Source organism: Mus musculus, chromosome 7 (assembly GCF_000001635.26).
Source record: "Mus musculus strain C57BL/6J chromosome 7, GRCm38.p6 C57BL/6J".
NCBI classification, from domain to species: domain Eukaryota; kingdom Metazoa; phylum Chordata; class Mammalia; order Rodentia; family Muridae; genus Mus; species Mus musculus.
Window position 1 is genome coordinate 100,228,053 of NC_000073.6, and position 23,242 is coordinate 100,251,294.

The 23,242-nt window shown below is 37.1% G+C and overlaps 1 protein-coding gene across 4 annotated transcripts in view; it reads left to right on the forward strand.

Moving 5' to 3' along the window:
* Positions 1-23,242, forward strand: part of Pgm2l1 (phosphoglucomutase 2-like 1) — a 51,600-nt gene that overhangs the window by 780 nt on the left and 27,578 nt on the right. For all 4 annotated transcript variants that reach the window (XR_378271.2, XM_006508205.2, XM_006508204.2 and 1 more), the window contains one exon: positions 22,240-22,407. Coding sequence is in view for 3 of the 4 variants with exons in the window: in XM_006508205.2 (XP_006508268.1) it covers positions 22,240-22,407 (168 nt within the window). In the remaining variant the exon portion in view is untranslated. The remainder of the gene's footprint in view (positions 1-22,239; positions 22,408-23,242) is intronic.

Below are 23,242 nucleotides of genomic sequence, written 5' to 3' on the forward strand. Positions count from 1 at the left end.
CGGCATCTGTCCCCTCTTTCTGCTCACCCTCGCACAGTCCACCCTTTCCGGTACCCACCCAGGGCTCTGGAGGCTCCAGGGGAGATGGCTCCAGCCAGCGCAGGGCTAGTGGAGTTGGGCGATGCCTCTCACCTATGCAGGGGCTGCTTTCCCCGGCGGGCTGGGCTGGGCAGGGACGACTGCAGTCTCTTTCTTTTGTGGTAGGCTACACCGCAGTCCCGCTTCCTCCCTTGCTGCCCCTTCCCTTCCAGTGAGTATCATCTCTCATGGTCAAAATACTTCGTCCTCATTCTCATCGTTGTAAGTTATCCTCTGTGTACTATGCATCCATCACCTTTCCTCTTTCTCCTTTGACTTCCTTCTCTGCAGAACCAGAAAGTGGCTTCTGGTTCTTGAACGTTACTAACCACTCACTATGTTGCTCTGCTGTGTTTCCACCCTCTGTCACTAGGTAATCGCTGGCTAGGTATTCGCTAGTCTATTTCACTCTTATTTTCTGGTATCACCTTTTGCTATTAAATGTGACAAGGGTTCTCCTCTTATTTCATTCCTCTGCCGGCAGTTATTTATTGGAAGTATCCTGTTCAAAAAATTGTCATGGACATCTAGAATAGTCTAGTTGTACTGATAGAATTTGCACCATTCTCAAATCTTAAAAGGCAGATTCTGATCAGATATTTAGGAATTGCTTAGGAATTTCAGAATTGCTGATGCCATCGTTTCTTCTCTCTCCCTCCCCTTGTGCAGGTATATAGGGTGGGTTGGTGAAAGCTAGAATTAAAATGCATCCTTTTCACTTGTAAACGAGGCTCTTGGAGGCTTTTTCAGAGGGTGGGATGATAATCCCAGTGTTTGTTTTCTCAAGTGCATATGATACAGCTGCTAAAACAAAAAAGGCAGCACATTTAAAACTGAATTAAGGGGTTTGTATGGAGGTATGTGAGATTTTGTTATACAAAAGAACTACTTAATTAGCTTTCTGAAAAAGTTTATTTTCATTTTTTTCCAGGTATCTATGCATTTAAGAAGGGAAACAAAACAAAACAAACAAACAAAAAAACCCAACTAAATACTGAGTGTTCTAGGCCAGACAGGAAATGCTGGTGGTGAGAAAGATAGAAAGAGTTCTTGCCGTCAGCAAGCCTTTAGTTCGTAGATAAGGAAGTCCAACAAATAAGCAATTACAATAAAGTATTTGGTGTTACTGGGTCATATATTTCTCAGATGTTCTAATCCTTCTTCTAGAGTCTGAACCAATGTTTCTCAGACCCGAAAGTGCTAACAGATCATCTGGGAATCTTGAGGCATTTGTTGACCAGACAACTAGGGTGGGGCCTGACAGCCTTAGTGAGCTTCCAGGTGATTGATACCAGTTCTGCTGATTTGTGCACCACACTAAAAATAATGACACTCTTTTCTCTTTCAGTATCAGTTTTGTCCGTGTTTTTCCTAATAAATATCCCAGTTGAGTGAATTAATACTTTATTGTCTACTGCCAATATATACTGAAATATTTAAGAACTGTAAAATGCATATAAAAATAATGCTCCAACAGTTATAGTAGCAATAAACAAGGTTGCAGTCATTCAGTGCTTATGGGAGTTCAGAAGTGAGAGTTATCATGAAGTGGGTTCAAGAAGACTTTATGAGAACATGGAATATACATGAAAAGAAATATACATGGAAAGCCTACATGAGAGAGAAGATAAAATAAATGTAGACCTCAATGAGCATAAGAGGATAAAACAATGGCTCCCAAATATAATATAGGGAACAAGTAATAAGTGCCTTAACAGAAAAACAGATTTAAGTAATTTTATTAATTATATATTGCTGGTCTCTTTCTTAATGGGAGATAGTGCTTTTATTTGAGAAACAAAGGTTTATCTACTGTAGATTGATATTTAAGTAAGCTAGGCTAAGTCCAAGGCCACTAGAATTTAGAGTAAAAAATGAAATTTAAGTTTTCATTATATGTTGACTGTACTTACAGTCTTCTAATGCAGAGAGTCTGAGCTCAATCTCTGATTAATACCAATCAAGGAATCCGATAGTGCTGCTGATTCTTGAAGATTGATGAAACATGTGATAAGCTATAAATTGGTCTCAGGGCAATTTGCTATTTTCCGTAGTCAGGAACATTACTAATTTTAGCTTTGGTGACTTGGTGTACATTGAAAAGTCTTCATGAAAAAAAAAGATATTATTCTTGTTGAACTTTCTCATTTAATTAACATTCAGATTTGCTAAGATGGAGAGGGAAGACTGAGAGTCAGAAAGATGGAAAATTGAATGTGTGTAGTTAGCACATTTGTGTCTGTCGGAGCTTAGGGTACATAGAAATCTTTGGAAAGGTATGTGAAGACCAGATTGTTGAAGAGCAGTAGTATATCATTAGTGGCCTTCAGCAATTAAGAGTATATGTAAGTGCTAAAAAGAAAATAGTGCAAGGACGTAGACCCGGCATAGTTACTCTTGCCTACAATCTCAAAGGTGGGAAACTGATACAGTCAGAGCAGTTAGAGTTTGAGGCCAGCCTGGGCTACATAACGAGTTCCATGCCAGCCTGAATAGCGTGAGACTTTTGTTTTTTATATTTTGTTTTTCTAATCAGATTTACTGTGGGTAGGGTACTCTTGTGTAGCTGCTGTAGGCCAACTTTCTATCAGCAGACTTACCAGACTTGGATGGATACAACCTCCTACTAGCATCCAGGCTTTTATTTAGTAGATTCGCTTCCCTAGTTTCAAAATGAGTCAGTCAACTCAAGGTCATAGAAACTGATGACTGATTTAAGAATACTGTTTTGTTAACTTGTGGCTTATGATCCAGATGCAGTAGATTTATTTCTAAATCAGGCATTTGGTAGATATACCATAGGAAAAGCCAAATAATCCAAAGATTTTTGGTGATTATAAAGTCAAACCACAGAGAGTAAAACATACAACATTTAACAGCATCAGCTTGTAACAAGTAAATGCATCCATCTCTGTGTGGGGCCATGCTATTACTCTAACCCCATAAGTCCAGGGGTCAAGGAGTTCCTCCTATCAGCTGTGCACAGAGAACTCCATTACCAATGTGTTCTCTTCCGCCCTAGGGTAAGGCTCATACCTCCATCCTATTTCTTTCATTCAGGGCTTTCACACATTGTTAAGTTACAGACAAGCAGTCCTGGCAAAAAAACTGGGTTCTTTAACATCACAACTGTCTTTTGATTCTGTTCCAATGTGAATTTTAATTCTCTGTAAGAAATTTATATCTAGGATATAAAACACTGGTAAAGTATGGGTGGGTGGACAGGGAAGGGAGACTGAGACACAGGGCAGAACTGCTTTGCTGACTGTAACAGCAACAACAAATATCCTGTATGTTGACAACAATATGGAGGCAGGAATTTGCCATGGCAATTTAAGAAATAAGAACATTCTGGTCTCAGAATGTAGATCTATATTAAGAAAGAGTAGAATATGAAATTGAAGATAGGTTAGACTTAAAAAGAGCTTGGAAAAGTAAATAAAAGATGTCAATCTAAGCCAGTGATTTTCAGGTGTTTAACAACAGAACATTTTTCAACAAATTAACCAGAACGAAAGGCTGTGAATTAATTCTTCAAGCCTATTTTATTATATAGTAAGAATCTGAGCCTGGGTAATGTATAAAGAAAGGAGGTTTATTTAGCTCAGTTTGTATAAGATCAGGTAGCCACATTGGTTTGGCTTGAGTTACAGCCTTATGGCATATGTAAAAGGGATTACACAGTGAGGCAGGAAGCCCGAGAGCAGGGAGGAGTGAGCCTTGCTGTTTAAATGTTCTCTCCTGTTACCTCCTCTCCTCTCTTCTATAAATTACAGCTTACTCTTGTTAGAACTCATCCACAAACTCCCTAGGAAGTGCCTTTGGCAGTGACCCAGTTACCCCACACTAGGACTCAACTCTTAAAAGCTTCTACTACCTTAATACCTCAGACTGAAGACCAAGTCTTTGGTATGGGAAGCCTTGAGGTACAGGCCACATTTAAACTGTAGTGCTTTTTAAAATTTGATAGTTGTATAGTTATTCTTTTGAAAAATTAAATTAAAATGTTTAATTTAATCATACAGATTAACTTGATCTGTGTAAATAAAGTCCTTAGAACAATAACTTGCAGACATAGAAGTCCCAACTGACCATTCTAGTTAAGAAGGTGTTGGCAGAAAACATATTGTATTTACAAAACAGAGAAAGTTCATGCCAACTTCCCAGAAAAAAAAGTCTGTGATTATTAATAACTAAGTATCAATTATATGAAGAAAACAATTTATATGAACAACAAGATAAAGCAATAAGTAAATATGTAAACATATATATATTATAATACAATTATAATTATTACATACAATGGGAACATTAAACCCCCAAAATTATAAATTAAAAATAGAAAATGATTTTATCATCAGATAAGAAAAGATAGTGTGAAAAAAGAACAGAAACAAGGATAAGCTCTAGGAAATGAAAGAAAAAGTGATTCCTCTACCAAATGCATATATATATATATATATATATATATATATATATATATACACACACACACACACACACACATATGAGTATTAAAGTTGAAAAAACAAGTGGGTGCTGTGAGAAAAGTTTGTTATGTAATAGCTACTGCAGGAGTCCATTGTGAGGAAATCTTGGTTGATAAGTATGCACTAGATCCACAGTATGTCAAGAAATAATGGAACATAATGTCTATGTCATAAGTAGTTTTTAAAAAAGATATTAGTTATGTGGTGTAGATGCAATGTCATTTTTATCAACATCAGAAAGGTAATTAAGCAGTCACCTATGAAGAACTGAAGGAAGGGAAAGAAGCAGAGTGGCTAAGTCAGCAAAAGCAAGAAGGAAGGAAGTTGGATTTAAGGGAATAGCTTAGTGTCACAGTGCTTGCCTAGCAGGCATGCCACCCTAAACTAAAAGAAAAAAAAAAGTAAGTAAATTATTGACCAGAAATGGAGCAAACTAAAATATTACCTGACCTGATTTTGAATAATTAATTGATGAAACTTAAGCAAGAAACTATTTGAAGCCGGGCGTGGTGGCGCAAGCCTTTAATCCCAGCACTCCGGAGGCAGAGGTAGGCGGATTTCTGAGTTCGAGGCCAGCCTGGTCTACAAAGTGAGTTCCAGGACAGCCACGGCTATACAGAGAAACCCTGTCTCAAAAAACAAAAACAAACAAACAAACAAAAAAAAACCAAAAAACAAAAACAAAAAACAAAAAAAAAGAAACTATTTGAACTCATCTGTTCAGATGGCACAGATGTATGCTAGAAGAGTCCAAAGTAAACAACATTTAGAGCATCTTAGCATAGTAATTATATTATTTTCTCTTTTGATAATCAACCAGAAGATAAAACATAGCATTTAACCTTTTAATTGTGGTGGAAATGCATACAAGTTATCGTCTTGGTTATTTTTAAGGGTATATATACTTCATTAGCTACCATAAAAATATTCACATTAATGTAGAACAGACCTTCAGAATTTTTCATCTTGCTGGGCTGAAACTCTATGCCTATTAAATAATGTGTTTCTTCCTTCCTCTTTCCCCAGAAAACCACCATTCTTTTTTCTGTTTCTAGAATTTGACTATTCTGGGTACCTTATATGAATGGAGTCATAGGGTGCTTTGCCTTCTGTTACTGTCTTCTATCACTTAGCACAATGTCCTCATATCCATGTTGTAGATAGGATTTCATTTTGACTGCACAACAAAATGTATAGGTGTTGTATGACAAAACTTCCTGGGGAGATGAAACACAAGTCTGCTCACTTCAGATAAGAAACCCAGGACAGACAAAGTACAGATACCACCAAAGTCCAACTTGGAGAGCCAGTGGGTTTTTTTGGGGATACTTAAAAGGATATGGGTGAGGAGTTTCTTACAGAAGCAGAAATGACTGGAAAGACAGATGAATTACCCATGTCCACCCCAGCATGGGTGACAGCATGGGTCACAAAGCCTGAGAGCCTGGGACACTGCATAGCCTGCAGGCAACCCAACCTGCCCGTTGAAGAGTGTTCTTATTAAGTGCCTAAGTAGTCTAAACCTCTTCCAGGCTGCTGGGCTGGTTTCTGCTCTTTCTAGGCAGTTGTTCTGGTCTCAGAGTTGTCTTTACAGCTGGGTTCTGCTTACTCTGGTAGGGAGGAGCCTAGAGAATCTGGTCAGTTTCAGGGGATGTTTTTAAGTTTTGTACCCACCTGTTTAAGGAGCTCTCCTGAAAGATGCAATGTTTCAATCTTGGGGAAACTGTTATACAACACGAGGTCATACAATGATTTGGGGTTAAGGCCTATGTGCTTTGTTTCATGATGCTTTCTGCCTTCCTGATGACTATTGGAATTGCTCCTTAGTACTGAGGCTGCTGCCCTCTGGTGTTGGGAGTTAATAGAAGATGGTTTGGTTTGGTGCAAAAGAGGCAGAGATACAGTATGCTCTTCTCAACACAATAATCGAATAATAACTTGTATTAGTTACTTTTTTCGTCATTGTGACAAAAGAAACATAAGGGAGGAGGGGCTTATTTTGATGTTTCTCTGAGGGCATCATCCATCATGACATGGGAGGCGTGGCAGCACGAACATGAGTCAGTTGGCATATTATGTTTGTGGCCAGGAAACAGACGTGAATGCTAGTGCTTAACTTGCCTCTTCTTCTTTATTTAGTCTTGGACTCCAGCCCATGGAATGATGCCCACATTTAGAATGAAGGGTCTTCCCACTTTAGTTAAAGCGCTCAGGAAATGCCCTTAACAGACACAAACCAAAGGTGTGTTTCTTAATTGATCCCAAATCCCATCAAGTTGACAAGATTAGACATCTCAGTACTGTATGTTACCAACGTATAAAAATGGTCACATTTTAATGCCCCAAGGAGTACAAAGACCACCATTTTGTAAATGAAAAATATTTTCTCAGATACAAAGCATTTCAGTTTTCAACTAACCAAAGTTTATCTTGTTAGAAAATCTCTTTGATGTAAATAGGGTTTTTTTTTTTTGTTTTTTTTTTTTTGTTTTTTTTTTTTGCTGCAGAATTTTCTCATGTTATTTTTCTCTTTGAAATGTTTCATTTTAATGCAGTAAAAAATTAAAAGTTTAAAGCCTATTGTGTTAGTCAGTTTTACAGCACTATAACAAATTACTATAGATGCCCATCTTATACAGAAAAACAGTTTTATTTGGGCTAACAGTTTTGGAGATCTAATTTACAGTTAGTTGGCCTTGACTCTTGGGGCCTGTGGAAGGGCAGCAGATGGAGCAAACCACTCACCTCGTAGTCAAGAAGCAAAAGAAGAGGGGTCTGAGTTCCTCTTGAAAGGAAAAAAGCCTCAGTGACCTAAAGACTTCTCAGTAGGCTCCACCTCTTAACGTTTGTACAGCTTCTCAAAAGTGCCATATTGGAGACCAAGCCTTAAGCACACAGGAGGGCATTCAAGTTCTGTACTCTGAATACCCATCAATAACGTAATGGCTAAATTTGACACCCTGAATTGAAAAGAATAGCATGAATTTACATCTGTTAAAAGGGCCTCTGCATAAAGATACAAGTACACTATTGTATATATTTAATTTATGTTTTTTTTTTTTTGCTTTGTTGTGCCAAATACTTTTAATGTGAGATCTATGGTGGTTGTATATTTTGTGATCAATAGAGTATTGTATTGTAGTGTTGTGTGGTGTGACTTTATATACTTGTTTAAATTGACTAAATTGAATCCTTAAAAGGACAGAATTCACTGTTAATGGTTTAAGTGTAATGTATAATCTCAGGAAGCCCAATGTATAAAACAAGTGTACAGAAAAGTTCTGAAACGAATGTTGAGGAAGCATGGATAAATCCAGATAGATAGTGTTTTGCCTTTTAGTATATGAATTAGTAGTAGAAAATGCTTGGTGGTGTTATCATTTTCTCTTTATAAAACATTTGAAAAATGTAACAGTATTAAAGAATCAATACTTAGAAAATGACTGCATTCTCAGTGGCTTTATAGTATGCTTTTTCCATGGCATGCAAATTACAAAAATAGGCTGAGTGCTGGAAGTATAGCTCAGGGTAGGGCCCATTCGTTTAGCATGCACTGGGCTCAGCTTTAGTTCCCAGCATTATAAGCAACAGTGAATTCATATTTATCTGAATTGTAGTACATTGTTTGCCCTCTTATTTAAAAATATTTGTTTACAGTTTCATAAAAGTTCTTTGATATTTGGGAAGACAAGAGTAGATCACTTATTTTATATAAATCTGAATAAATTTTATACAAATTACAGCTGTAACAACTCTTACAAAATATGAGATAACTACTTAGAGAGCATGATAAAGGCTGTATTTGCCTTGTTTTATTATTGACTTGTATTTTGTGAAGAAACTATAACTTCTGAAAATCATGTATGCAATTTAGAGGTCAAATAGTAGGCACCCTCATTTTTAAAGATTGTACATTAACCTTTTACATTAGAAATGTAATATTTTGTTTTGATTTAAATTGATCTTTAAAAAGGAATTGGATTTTACTTTTAAATTAAAACAATAACAACAAAAATTTAACTATAGAAATTCAGAAAAAATCCTCTCTTCCTAGATATGCTCCAGAGGAAAAGTGGAGAATGGGGTGAGAGGAGTTTACAATGCATCTGTAATTTGTTTATTTTTTTTTAAATCTGTTTTAAATTTAACAAGATCTTATCATTCAACAAGATGATACAAACATTTTGTCTTCTTTTAAAACCAGAGAGAAATAAATTTGTTACTAAATCTCATGTTTTTTTTTAAATTTCCCTAAAAAGTTCCATGAGCATCTTAATGTAAAAGCTTGATAGCCACCTTTCCATCTGTAGACTACTGCCACAACTCAGTCTTCTTCATCATGATTACACACCACAGCTAGGTTAATCAGCCAGCAATCAACACTAAATCAAGTGTAATTCCATCTAAGTCGGGGTTAGAGAAGGGGAGTTGGACCCTGAAGGGCACAGCAGTTTAAGCCTATTTTGGATTCAAGTACTGGCTCTTCTCTGAGCCTCAGTTTATATGGGGGTTAAAAAGAGAATTTCAAAAATGTGACTAATCTCAAACAACCTCTGGGTATATTAAAACTTGGGAAATTAACCTTCCTACCTTTCTTTCTTTCTTTCTTTCTTTCTTTCTTTCTTTCTTTCTTTCTTTCTTTCTTTCTTTCTTTTTTGTATTGTTGATTTTTTTTCTGAGATGGGCTTCTCTTTTCTTTATGTCATTGAGCAATACTATAAACTGCATTAATATCTTGAATATCTCAGTGTTGGGCACTCTTGATTATCTTTGCTTTTAGTTATCACTTAATTATAGACTATTGTTGCCAGTCAGCTGAGGGTTCTTTTGCTTAAAATGGGAATCATGAACAGGCAAAGTCTAATTTCCTTAGTGACAGCAGCTCTGAGCAAGAGTGCTGCTACTCTTGGATTATTTGCTCTCAGGATTATAGCTTTTAGACTCCTAAATGCTCCTAGCCCAGAACCCAACAGTTGGTGCTGTAACCTTGAATTTAGTGCATTGGCATCTTAGTGCCCTAGTGCTTAGCTCCTTGACAGCCAGAGCTAGGAACTGTGCAGCTTTCTACAGCTTTTCTAGTGTGTAAGTCTTTTAGTTCTCCAGGCTTGGCTCTTTACAGTCCTTGATCTTCTGCAGTCTCAGCTCTTTCCAGTCTCTTGCCTTTTTAGTGCTTCTGTAGTCACAGCCTCAACTCTCAGTAGTCTCTTCAGGTACCTTCTAGCTGTTGCTCTTGGGTATGTCTGGGACTGAAAGCCCAGTAGTTGTCTGTTTTTCCTATTACAAGCTCAGTCTGCAGATTACAAGGAGGTAACACCAGTCAGGTGAGGCTTTACTGGGGCCAGAGTTGAAGAACCAGGATGTGATTAGACGGGAGATGTTTTAGACTGCTCAGAGGAGAATGAGAAGAACATTGCTTATACAGACATATACACCTGTGCATGCATTACCTGCTATGGGGGTGCTTAGGAGGTATTTCTTCCAGATCAAACTTAGGATATCTGGGAGGAGGTAGGTGGCTATAGGTAAGGTTATATATAGCAATTGTAGAAACTTACCTCAAGTTATCATGGCTGAAAGGAAGTTTCCTTAAAAAAAAAAAAAAAAGAAAAGAAAAGAAAAAAAAGCTTCTGTTAGGTGGTTGACATGACAATATCAGTGGGTTCTGCCATTGGAATGAAGTCGTCTTCAGATGTTGGTGGCAGGATGGGAGTCTCCCTGAGCAGCCTTAAAGTTTTTAAAACAGCTGAACCTGGTCATTGTGGTGCATGTCTGTAAGCCCAGCATTTAGGAGATGGGGCATGAGCATCATGAGTTAGCAGTTATCTTCATGAGTTAGCAGTTATCTTCAACTATATAGCAAGTTTGAGACTAGGCTGAGCTAATCAGATACATAGCTGGAGTTTACTTGGCCTTACAGGAAGCTAATGGTCCATGACTTTTTTATATGCTATTTAAAAGTCTTTTTGCTAAAATACAGAAATGTGATTAGCTTTTATTAATTATATTTTCAGAAGCCCAACACTAATTCCAAAATTTCTGATTTTATATGTAGGACAAATCATTACATCTTAAAAATATGCTATTTTTAGAGTAATATATTTTTGTGTCTTTTTTTTTCTTGCTTTATACCTTAACTAGGGGTGATTTTTTTCTTTTTTTTTTCTCTTTTCTATTTTTAATTATAGCCATTCATTCTAGAACCAGGAAGTTCCTTTCTCTTCTTTGTTGTCTAAGATATATACATATGTAATATATGTACATATTCAAAACCATATGTTTAAATTAACTTGGCTTCAGATTTACTGTGATCTGATATTATGTTATGAGAAATACATCTGTTTTTGTCCCTGGTTCTCAGTACAGTGTTCCTAAAGCCTTTGGAATTTCCTGAGTTATTGACGTGTCCTTTGTTAGTCATAGCAGCCCCTTTTGATCACATCTGAGTTTATGATTAGGTGGGGCTCCTGGACAGCCTTAGAATAGGCTGCTCACCAGAATGACCTGCGGACCTTTTTGCCTTTCACTAACTGCTGACCTCTGGTGAAGGAAGGTCAGGGGACTAGAAATTGGGCTCTGCAACAACTCTTGAATCACTGAATCCAAAATGCTAGGAGGAGTACTAGCTAGAGAGCAGATGCCCCATCCTCCTCCCCCCACTTCTTGCCTTACTCATCTCTTCCATTTGGTTGTTCCTGAGTTGCATTCTTTTAATAAGCTGGTAAACTATTCTCTTGAGTTTTGTAAGGCATTCTAGAAGTTTTGACTATGAGGAGCTGATCAGTGAGAACTCCCTTTTATGGTTCTGTAATCCTTTGTTTAGAATTTGCACTTGCATTCCAAAATGAGGACAGTACTGTGGAATAAATGTTGGGGTCCAGGAATTACCTCACAAACCATATGAGCACCGAACCAGAGCCACAGTCCAGACTTCAGAACTGACTCTGAATTAAGATCCTACAGGGTTTAAAGCCCCAAATCTATAAACATCCATGTCAAGTTATTTGACCAATCAGGATTTAAGGATAGATATTTCCTTAGGAACATGTCTTTGTTGTACACTTATCCTGCTCCCATTGGTTGGGATATTCAACTGTGGCCGGTGACTTGCCTTGTCTAATATTCATGTTCTGACTTGCCTACTAAGATGGGACTTGTCTAACATTCGTGTCTTAACTTGCCAACCAGGATGTCTGTTAAGCACATACATGTCTCTTTCTGCCACGTAGGATGTCAGTTCCTAGGGAGGTCTTGGGAGCTTAAAGTTTACTAGATCACTACTCAAAATGGAAGTCTTATTCCAAATAGTTTCTTATATTGGTGCAGGTGTTTCGATTATGTTGGGGTCTATCCCAGGGGCAGCTTATACCATAAAAGTTTATACATAGGTGCAGGAAGTGCTGTTAGGTGGTTGGTTTGGGTCCAAGCTTATTGTGGGTAACAATACAAAACAGTTCTACTGATTTCTGTCGTGATTGGTTTCCAAGAGCACAGAACATAACAGAATATGAAGTCAATCTTGGCATTAGAAAGTTTCCTAGTAACAGCAGAAACGTAAGAAAGTTTCTTTATAATGACAGACTAATCAGGTAACATTTTTTTGTAGGCCTTAATGTTTTACTTAAGTATTAACACTCCATCTAGGCCTTAATATTTTACCTAGGTCCTAACACTAACCCCTTTAATCTTTCAGATCTGACCGGATGCTGGAGACATAGTGGCAGAATTAAGTAAAGTCATAAATACTCAGTTTATAGCCTGAGAAGGGGAGAATGATTGATGTTGGGGAAGACACTGTTGGAACTTTAGGGCAAAAGCTCTGGCAGTCCCAACAAACTAGACTATTACCTGTCCCAGTTCACCAAGATTTAACCAATTTATGTTGTCTTAGTCCCTTTTTTATTGCTGTGTTAAACACCGTGACCAAGGTAACTTATAAAAGAAAGTGTTTAATTTGGGCTGACATGGTTAAAGTCATTGACATTAATGGTGGGAAGGATGACATCAGGCAGGCATGGCTGGAGGTGAGAGCTTACTACATAACCAGAGAAAGGGACACTAGGAATGGTATGGGCTTTGAAACCTCAAAATTTGCCCCCCGTGACACACCTCCTACTATAAAGCCACACCTCCTAATTCTTTGCACAAAGTTCCATTAACTGGGACCAGGTTTTCAAACAGATGAGCCTGTGGGCGTGGGGACAGGAGGCTTTCTCATTAACATCACCATATAAAAGGAACAAATAAAATCAGTTACTAATAGTTTTAGGTTTAATTAGGGGAATAATTATGTTTAAGGAAAAAATATGCATAATGAGGCAGTCTGGTCAAAGTGTTGCCCTGCTGGTTATTGTCTAAAACTTTGGAACAAAAGCAGCTTCTAAATGCTTGTTATAAAACCACATATTTGGTATCAGAAGAAAAAAATCCCACAAACATTTTTACATAATGATTTTATTTTGTTGTTATGACCATTAGATCATACTTTAGTTTTTATACAAGTTGTGAATTGCCTCAAGTATATAGCTAATTTCATAATGCTGTCGTAAAACCCATTATTTAATTAAGAAACTTAGCAAACACATGATTGCTTCTAGATTTTTATCCCCTGTGTTTAAGTAATAGATAAAACTGTACTTTTCTTTTTTAATTAACTATCTGAGATCCTATGAGTGGTCCCACCTGAGTATAGAAATTTCAAAAGTAGTCACCTTGAACACATAATATATCATTTCTGTAATGCACACTTTATGATAGAGCTTAGTGGTTTGTTTTGTTTTTGTTTTTGTTTTGCAGACAGGTCTAAGTGTTCTTCTACAAAGGGAAGCTATATTTCAATATGATGTGACTTAGTAGTACTCATTTGAATATTGGAGGTCTTTCATTCTTATGACAGACCCTACCTGTAACCACCAGCATTTTTTAAGTTTAAAAAGAAACACAGTTATTGTATTGTAATGCCTAGAACACTATCCAATACTAAATACTCTTCAAATGTTGACAATTCAGACTAGTCCAGAAAACATGTGACTAGACACTGGAAGTGTCTCTGGACTTTATTCCAGGGAATCTCTTTAGAAAGCCTGATGTAAACTGTGATCTTGTTTCACTTAGGGCTGAATATTCTCCATTCTTCTCTGTACTTTGGCCAATTGTAGGTGTCTGTTAACCACTATCTACCACAAATAGAAATTTTCTCAGATGAGAGCTGGGAGTTGCACTGATCCATTAGAAGCTGACTTACTACTATGTCCATTTAGCAGAATAATAGCATAGTAAGTTCTCCCGTAGGACCTGGCCATAGGTTCTTGTCCCGGCAATGGTGCCAGGTCTGGGTTTGATCTTGTGGAGTGAGTGGGACTTCAATCCAGTCAGAAAGTGATTGGTCTCTCCTTTGATGTTCTTGCCACAATTCCACACTGTGCACTGGGCATGTCTGCATGCCAGTCATTAGTAAAGCTCTCAGGGTGTTCCCAGCTGGGCGACTGATGGTTACTTTTCTCCCTTAGGAGTCTTCATAGAACCTTCTATCACTGAAAATTAGCCAGTAGAGATGAAGCTTCCTCGTCAATACCAGCTTTATTTCTCCATATTCTATGACTCAAATATGTCTTCAGCAGTAAAGCCCATAAATAAAATCAAGGAGTGGGGGGTAAATAAGAGCAGTGGTAATCTATAATGTTTGGAGGGGAAGTCTATGGGATCTCAGTAGCCAACAACTCTAAAAGGAGTAAGCTATTCCTGGCACTGGACTTTAAAAGGTTCATAAAGAGGCAAAGAATGAATCTAGAGTCTGGTACTACTACTTAAGAATGGTAGAACTACCATATGACCACTTATGGATTCAGGGTCAGCACTAAATGGACGAAATCCCTGCCTTGAGTCATTTGAGTGGCCTGAAAGTTAGGCTAAAATCAGCTTAGTTTGCTGTTGATTTCAGGAACCCAAGAAAAGAGAAGAAAGAAATCTCTCTCTATATAAGGGGAAGTACATTCATTTTTGTTCTTGTTGTTTTAAGAAAGGACCTCAGATAGCCCAGAGTAGCCTTAAACTTATTCTGTAGACAAAAATGACCTTAAATCGCTGATCGTTTTGCTTGGATTGCGGCTACAGTGCTTGGCTTCAGCAGAAAACACCTTCACTACAGTCCTCAATTTGCTCCTATTAATAACAAATATAATATAACCCAGTGTAGAGTCAGTTAGCCAGATCCATAAAGAAACAGGTCAATATATACAATTCCCCACAAAAACAAATGTACTACAAACTGACTTGTAGAGTGCTCCATGCTAATTATGATATACAGACTTTAAAATAACTGTCGATTGCCAAATCTAAGAGGTTAAAAAGAGAAACTTAAAAACTAGGCAGAGAAGTGAAAATAATCCAAAAGCTTGTATTTTTTTTAATGTAAGTTCTGATTCTGAAATAACATAGAAAATTATACCAAAACTAAAAACTTGGTGAACAAATTTAGTAAAATTCAGGGTTAAAGAGAGAATTATTAACCTACAAGAAAGGGCAGCAGTAGGGCAGCAGGAAGTATTGAAGATGAAGCCTGTAGTGACAGAGTGATAATAGGAAGACTAAAGAGGTAGTATGGGTGTGAGGCCTGAGATAATATAATTTAGTTCTCAGATCCATCGGATTGAAGTCACCTAAGGAGAGGAAAGAGAGTAGACCAGCAACAGTACTTAAAGAGATTATAGCTGTGAACTTTCCTAAGCTAATGAATAATTCCCATCTATGGATTAACTTTGGTATTAATGTATGCTCTAAGCTTACCTATAAAATTACAGTTATACCTAATTATATTACTCCAAACAAGAAAGAAAAGAATAAGAGCATTAACAAAGAACAGTCATATTTTAGTTGTATTTTAATGCATACACACACACACACACACACACACACACACACACACACACACACATGTACAAGTTACCGCTTTCAAAAATAGCTGGGGTCATTTATTTCCTTCACCTCACATTCTTTGTCTTTCTGCATGACTTGGTCATGGCTCAGTTGAAAGTCACAATCTGTGATCCCTCTCCCATAACTTGGGTGAGTCTTTGTCACAACCTCAGGAAATAGCAGGAGCAGTGGAAGTAAGCTGATTGTGCAGGGCTAGGCCAGGAAAGGTGGCAGAACTGCTCCCTGGCTGGCTTCCTTTTAGGAGACTTGCCCTTAGAACCCAGCATTGTGAGGAAGCCCAGACTACAAGGAGTGCCTCTTGTAGATACTCCATTTAATAGCATGGGTCCTAGCTAACAGCTATCATCACTGTCAGATACATGATAGACAAGACTGGAGTTTATTCCAACAAGCAGATCTTTGAGTCTTTCAACAGAGGCCTCAGACACTACCTGTCTACAGAAACTGTGGAGGATAGTAAGTAGTTATTGATTTTGGCCTTAAAGTTGGAATGATTTATTATCCAGCCATAGTAAATTCATCCTTCTTCCATAGCTCGCTCTTAAAAACTATTAAAATTAAATCATGAAGCCATTTTCACCTAAAAATTAAAATCAGATGAAAATTGTATCTTGATTTAATTGTAATTTCTAAGTTACTGTGAAGAGCTAGTCTAGTAGTGAAAGAGTAGTTGGTGTGCTGCGTTGGCTGTCATTTCAAACTCTACAAATCTAATACTGAAATCATTATGTTTCTACTCCCAGCTTGTCCCCCATCCCCTCCAACATTCAGTTCACACTCACATTTCACTTATCAGGTCAGACCTTGCCGCCTTCAGATCCCTTTTATTAGTTCATCCTAGCTTAAAAACTTAGTTCAAATACTGATCTATCACCCAGAACCCATGCATACTCTGTGGAAACTGCCCTTTTCCTTATCTTTCCACCTCGCTACATATTTGTAAGATCCTCTTCCTACCAATGGGGCACATAGTATGTGCTTGGCAAATAGGTATTTTCATTTAATTAGTTTTAATTATTTTTCTGTTCTGTGTGTACGAGTGTTTTGCCTACATGTTTGTCTGTGTACTATGATCATGCCTAAGTGTCCAAGAAGGCCAGAAGAGAATATCATAGCCCCTGGAACTGGAGTTATTGTGAGCCACCATGTGGATGCTAGAATTGAACCTGGATCCTTGGCAAAAGCAGCCATTGTTCTTAACAACCAAGCCATCTCTCCAACTGTATACTTGTTTTTATACTGCTAGAGATCAAAGCTGGGGCCTGTGCACTGAGCTAGCACTCTGCCAGTGTGCTATATCTCCAGGAAGGCTTTACAATACAATGGATATTTTAACTTTCACACTAATCCTTCCCTATCTAATATTATACTTAAGGGAGAACAATGTTGTATTTTAAAACTTACTTTCCAGTTGTGGTCTAGTTAACACTTTCATTTCTTGGGTTTTATTTTTCCCAGAAAAATGATTTTTTAAAAGTAAATTTTGTTTTATATGATGAGTATAGTCATAAAGCTTCTTATCTAGGCCAATTTAATGCTAATTTGAGTAAAATTTTTTAAAGATGGGGAAATTAAATTTAGAATTAAACACAGTTTTGTTTTGTTTTTCAACTTGGAGAAACACTCCTTTAACATGATTGTATTTTGGGCCATTTCTCTGGGAATCCCGAGTATCGACCTGGCCAGTGTCTCTCTTCCTGGCCAGTATTTAATAAAGCTTACTTCAGTTGGGAAGAACATGATTATATTTTGAAGCTAATAACCAGTCATCTGACTGGATCCCCTGCCCTGCTCCAGTACTCTGGAAATGGATCTCCAAGCTGGCTGACCCCCAGAAGTAAATGTCAGCCGTGTCCACCCATCAGGTTTTCAGACTGCAGTTTCCTATTTCAACTTCTCTTTAGACATAAACTTAAAAAATTCTTTATTATTTTATTAACCTGGTATTTGTTGTTTAAACACAAATCTCTGAGATTTTTAAGAACAACATTTAAAGTTTTATAATTTTAGAAATACTGAATTATAGAAGAGTTCGTACATAGTCACCCTTTAATGAATAACAATATTAGGAATTGCTGTTAGGTCTAATATTCAAAGTTGCATAGGAATTGCAAAATAGGCATTATATTAATTACTTTTCTCATTGCTGTGACCAAATACCTGACAAGTAGTAACTTACAAGAAGACCTTGTTTTGGCTTACAGTTTGAGGAGAACACTCCTCATGGCAGAGAAGGCATAGCAGCAGGTGAAGGAGGTGTCTGAGTGTACTGCATCAACAATCAGGAATCAGAGAGAGAGGGAGGGAGAGAGAGAGAGAGAGAGAGAGAGAGAGAGAGAGACACGGGGAGAGAGACAGGAAGAGGGAGGGAGAGAACGGGGAGGAGAGTGCAAGCTGGTGCTCAGCTTCTTTTTCCTTTTTATAACCTCAACCCATGGGATGCAGCAATGTACATTTGGAATAGGTCTTCGCTCAAGGAAGCCATCTGGAAGCACCCTCAATAGGTTCGTCAAGAGGTTTCCATAGGTTTCCATAGGGCTTCTAAGTTCAGTCAGTCTTGCAGTAAGTATTAAGTAAGTATTATCACAGCTATGGAAAAAGATTTACAGGTAAACCCATTGACAAACTTGGTTACTTTTATTTAAAGTACTTTTATATGCATTTATATTTATCACACATAAGCAATGCAAAAGGACCTGATTATAAGCATTATAGGTTCAGAAAAGCTTAGACAAGTGCAATATGATTTTTCATATGTAAGTGATGTAAATACCTTCATTTATTGGCAGAGTTGGGGTGATTTGGTGTAGTATGTAGCTTTCTTCATTATCTGTGAAAGGTTGTAAGAAGTTAAGTATTAAACATTTCTATGTATTCAAAGTATCTTGGGGAAGCCATTTTCTTCAGTGGTGTAGACACTGGCAAGGTAAGGAGCCTCAGTGAAACTCATTGAGTCACCAACAATAAACTAAAAATGTAAGTACAGATGTGAAAGTAGAAGACAGGGCTAAAGAATCAGCGAGAGTAAAAAAGAGGAAAGAGTAATGGGGGGAGGAGGACAATATGATTAAAATTTGTACATGCATGAAAATGTTATAATGATATGTCTTATATATAATGTGTGCTAATAAAAACACTTAAAAGCCAATGCTGATACTAAAAGATCACTTTCTTCATATTTGCATTTGGACTTTAAGGTTCTATGAGTGTTATGTAAGTAGTTAATTCCTTTTCTTCATTTTAGCCATGTAGAGATGCAACAGTCAAGCTGGGCATGGTGATGCATGCCTTTAACCCCAGCCCTTGGGAGGCAGAGGCAGTTGGAGCTCTCTGAGTTCCAACCAATCACTGTGGTCTACATAGTGAGTTCCAGGCCAATCAGAGCTACAAATTGAAACCTTGTTGCAAAATAAAGTAAATAAATAACCAGCCAACCTCCCCTGCTTCTAGAGGATGTACAAGTTTAAAAGACCCCAGGAGGGAAAGCCCTAGTGGGCTGATAGAAGTTGCCCATCTCTTACAAACAATCCAAGTTAAATGCACTGACTTGCCAAGCTGGGCATGGATGGAATCATTTCTTCAGTCTACCATTGCTCTCCTTATCTGGGATGAACAGAAATAGACTTCTCAGACAGGGATGTAATAAGAGCAGTTTGTGAGATGAAAAAGAATTCATACAAACTCACAATAGACTCACCCATTATGAATATAAAACTAGTAGTTATAATAAATGATAGGTTCTATGTACATGAAATATCCGGACACTATTAGGGCTATAAAACAGAAGTGTCACCTTTTCACCTCAGTTCCCACTCCTGGTATTTCCTTCAGGGATAACCAGCATTTGTAGGTTTTCTTCTTTTTTTTTTTTTTTCTTCTTTTGCATGAAATATTTCTGCATGGTATACATGTATGCTCCTTTTATACTAATGAAAATACTTTATATTTCTGCCTGCCTTTTCATTTATTGTATCTTAAGATATACATGGAAATTGTATTTTAAAATAATTTACCTATATTACTTTAGGTCCTCATTACTGTTTATTGACATCATGGTTATTTAAAGATTTTTTAGCAACAAAATACAACTTTAATTCCGTTATCTGAAAAATAGAAGCTATGTATAGCTACATAGCTTTTTAAGTCTTTTTCCAAGTTTATAACACCATGTAATTTAATTAATAAATTAGTTTAATTATCTAGCTAATAGGTAACTAAATAATCTATAACTAAATATAGTAGATAAGTAGTAGAGACGTGAATTAAAAATAGACCTTAAATGTCTGTCGCCATAATCATTTAACTTTTTTCCATACAGGTTTATTGTGTTTAATGTATCATGATTCTTCAGTTTTATTTTTCTCAAACTTAATAGCTTTTTAAGAAATAGACTTAAGTTAGTATTGTAGCTGAGATTTGTGAGTTTAGGTACTACTCTCATTTCTGTGCAGTTTAACATTAGGAAGTATATTCAGTCAGCTCATAGTTACTGGTGGATCATTTGTATATTTATGTTAGCTCATAAATGGAAAAGGATGCTGTTTCACTTTATACCTGGAGTTGAATTGTTTTTACACATTATTAACCTTCTCGGTGCAGTTGTTTTATACTTAGAACCAGACCAAATGTTCAACCATTTAAATCCTGCCTAACTAGCTCAGTGCTCTTGGGTCCTTCTGTGAATCTTTTTCTTCATCTGTGTGATAGTTATAATAATGCTATCAGCATTATTAATAACAATGAATGCAGCAGTGAACATTCTGGTGTTATTAATTGTGTAAAGTGAAAGTATTGCTTCAGCACAAAAACCCATGGGTCAGAAGCATACGTTGTATAAACTTTGATGTTTTGCTACAGTTACTCTGAAAAGACCATCCCAATTTACAGTCTCACTAACTTGAAGTGAGTACTTATCCTCTGTGCATAGAGAGAGGCCATTCGGCTTTTGGTCTAATCTCCTGATGTTAACAGTTTCCAAGTCATTTTGCTTCTTTCAAATCTGATTATATCTTTAACTTTGGGATAGTTCATTGGTGGCTTAGATATTCTTTTATTTAGATTTTTCTCCTAATAGCTATTCATATTTTTATTCAGAGTGTATAGATGTTAGTGTATGCCATTTACAAAACAGAAAATGCTTGAATCTAGGTCTTACACATACAAACCCTTCAGTGTTAAACAGATTAACATCTCAGAGCCAGGTATGGTGGCACATGCCTGTAATCGCAGCACCTGAGGGGTAGAGGCAGGATGATCAAGAGTCCAAGGCCAGCCTTGCCTATTTAGTGAGTTCAAGCACAAGCCTGAGCTACATGAGAGCCTGTCTCAAAAAGTAAGAATATTCAGTTAATAGAATTGCCACATCTTACTAGTTTGCCCACAAACTCTAGTTACATTAGTTTCTACTATAACCAGAAACTGTTTAAATTATGTATTGATAATGTTCTTATGTACAAGTACAAAGTTCTTCTAGTATTGAATACCTTGCAGGTGCCTTGGTTTGTAATGCTGAGCACTAGTTAGCATTATATAACCTATCAGTGCAGAATATGTAAATACTACAGACTCAACTCTGCAAAAATAGTAAATTTGATGAGAGAAGTTGTGGTTCATTTTGGACTTTTAAATACTTAGTCCTCCCATAAAGAAATTAGAAAATTCCATTTAGGCTTTCCCATAATTTTATTTCAATTTGAAATCTGCTCATGTTTTTGTTTGTTTGCCTGTTTATTTCCTTATGCTAGGGATTGAGTCCAGGACCCTGCACATGCTAAAATTCTACATATGGGTGTTGGCATGCCTTGTCTCTCAAGTCATGTTTGCATTTTAATGAAAATCTAACATGACATACTTGACACCTAAAAATCTCATTATGGTCAACTGGTGCTATAGATGAGTGGAATGTGGTTTTGAAAGACTAGTATGGGTTTTGTTTGTGTGTTTGTTATTTTGTTAGTTTATTTCTAGTTTTTTGAAACAGGGTCTCAAGCTTGCAACATAGTGAAGCTGCACTTTAGACTCCTGATAGTCTGTCCCCATCAGATATTCAGTAGAGACACAAAGTAACTAATACATGGTCTTGGTTGAGGTCTAGGAAAGAGATAGACAAGAATGGATAGGAAAAACAGTATGTATTCTACCCATCAGGCCATCTCCTTGCTGTTATCCTGCAACCCCCTCATTAGTACATGGCCTTATAGAGTTTTCTCAGAACCAAGCAAAAGATGATTTACTGGTTGGCAATATGGATTAGAACTATGTCAATTGATGGGTTATAAGCATGTTTTACCATGCCTGGTTTATCTTGATTGAAGATCTAGTTAAGTAAGTAATTGGTAGATATTTTAATAGCATTTATCTAATACTTTATATATTTTAAGGCTTAATTTAGACTCCTAATTTAATGGACTAAAGTAATTCTTAGTTCTTAAATTTAGAATTATCTAAAAATAGATAAATGTGCCCTCAGTATAGCCTTTCTTGAGGACTCAGTATCTCTTGAGGACTCAGTAAGTGGAAGGATTTTTAATAAACAATATATATATATATATATGTATATATATATATATATATATATAGTGTGTGTGTGCCGTGCTATATTTTTGTAGTATATACTAAGTTTAATAAGTAACCTTAGAATCTAATGAACCAGGCTGTGAGTCTACATTTTGGGCCCTTAGACAGGCCTAGTATTAGCACTTTATGTTCTCAATTAGATCTGCTTTTTTTCAAAAAACAGAATCCCAAAACAAAAGAGCAGATTGAAAATCTCTTGCGGAATGGGATGAACAAGGAATTGCGTGATCGTCTTTGTTGCCGGATGACTTTTGGGACTGCAGGACTTCGATCTGCCATGGGAGCAGGGTTTTGCTACATCAATGACCTTACAGTAATACAGTCAACACAGGCAAGTATTACATATATTATATATGTATTTTTATACTATTACATATTTACTATTATATATGTGCTTTTCCTGCTCCATTATTTTATTTTAAAAAATTTGGTAGTACCCTGTAACTTTAATATCTTCAAATCCTACAAAATGATGGTTCTTAAAAGCTTTAACCTCCCTTCTAGCCCACCACCCACCAGAGGTAGTGGAAAAGAAAGGATATAGGGGAAGTGGACCTGTTTAGAAAGGTTCTTTGGAGCAAGTCCCATCTGCGTTGTCAGGAAATCAGCAGTTCGGTTTACAGGTTAGCAGCAACAGCTTTATTCACTTGCAAACACTTCACGGATATACCAGCAGTCCAGTTCGAATGAGTTGGGGTAGCAGCAATGGTGGCATGACCAAGCAGGAACAGCCAGACCTCAGCTGAATCAGCATGAGTCAGCAGGAGAGATTCAGACCAAGGCCAACAGGAACACCAGGAGAAGTTCTCTGAGAAAGGCCAGCAAAGTAAAAATCAGTGAAGACCATCACTCACTACCAGCAAGCCTCGCCAAGCCTCTCTTAGTCCCTTGAGTTCTAATTATACTCCCTCCAAACATCACTTGTCCTCCATGTGCCTTGCCTCAGCACATGAGTCTGTATCAGCTGACATCACTCTGCCAATCAACCCAAGTCCAATGAAGCAACAAGAAGCCACAGCACACCACCAGAAGTTTTTTGTTGCGTTTCTCTTTATGGAGTCCTGACAGTTGGAGCTCAACTACGCAGTGTAAAGTGGACCAATACATGCATGTCATTAGCAAAGAATCCATCACGTGCCTTTTCACATGCTTGTTAGCAGAACATC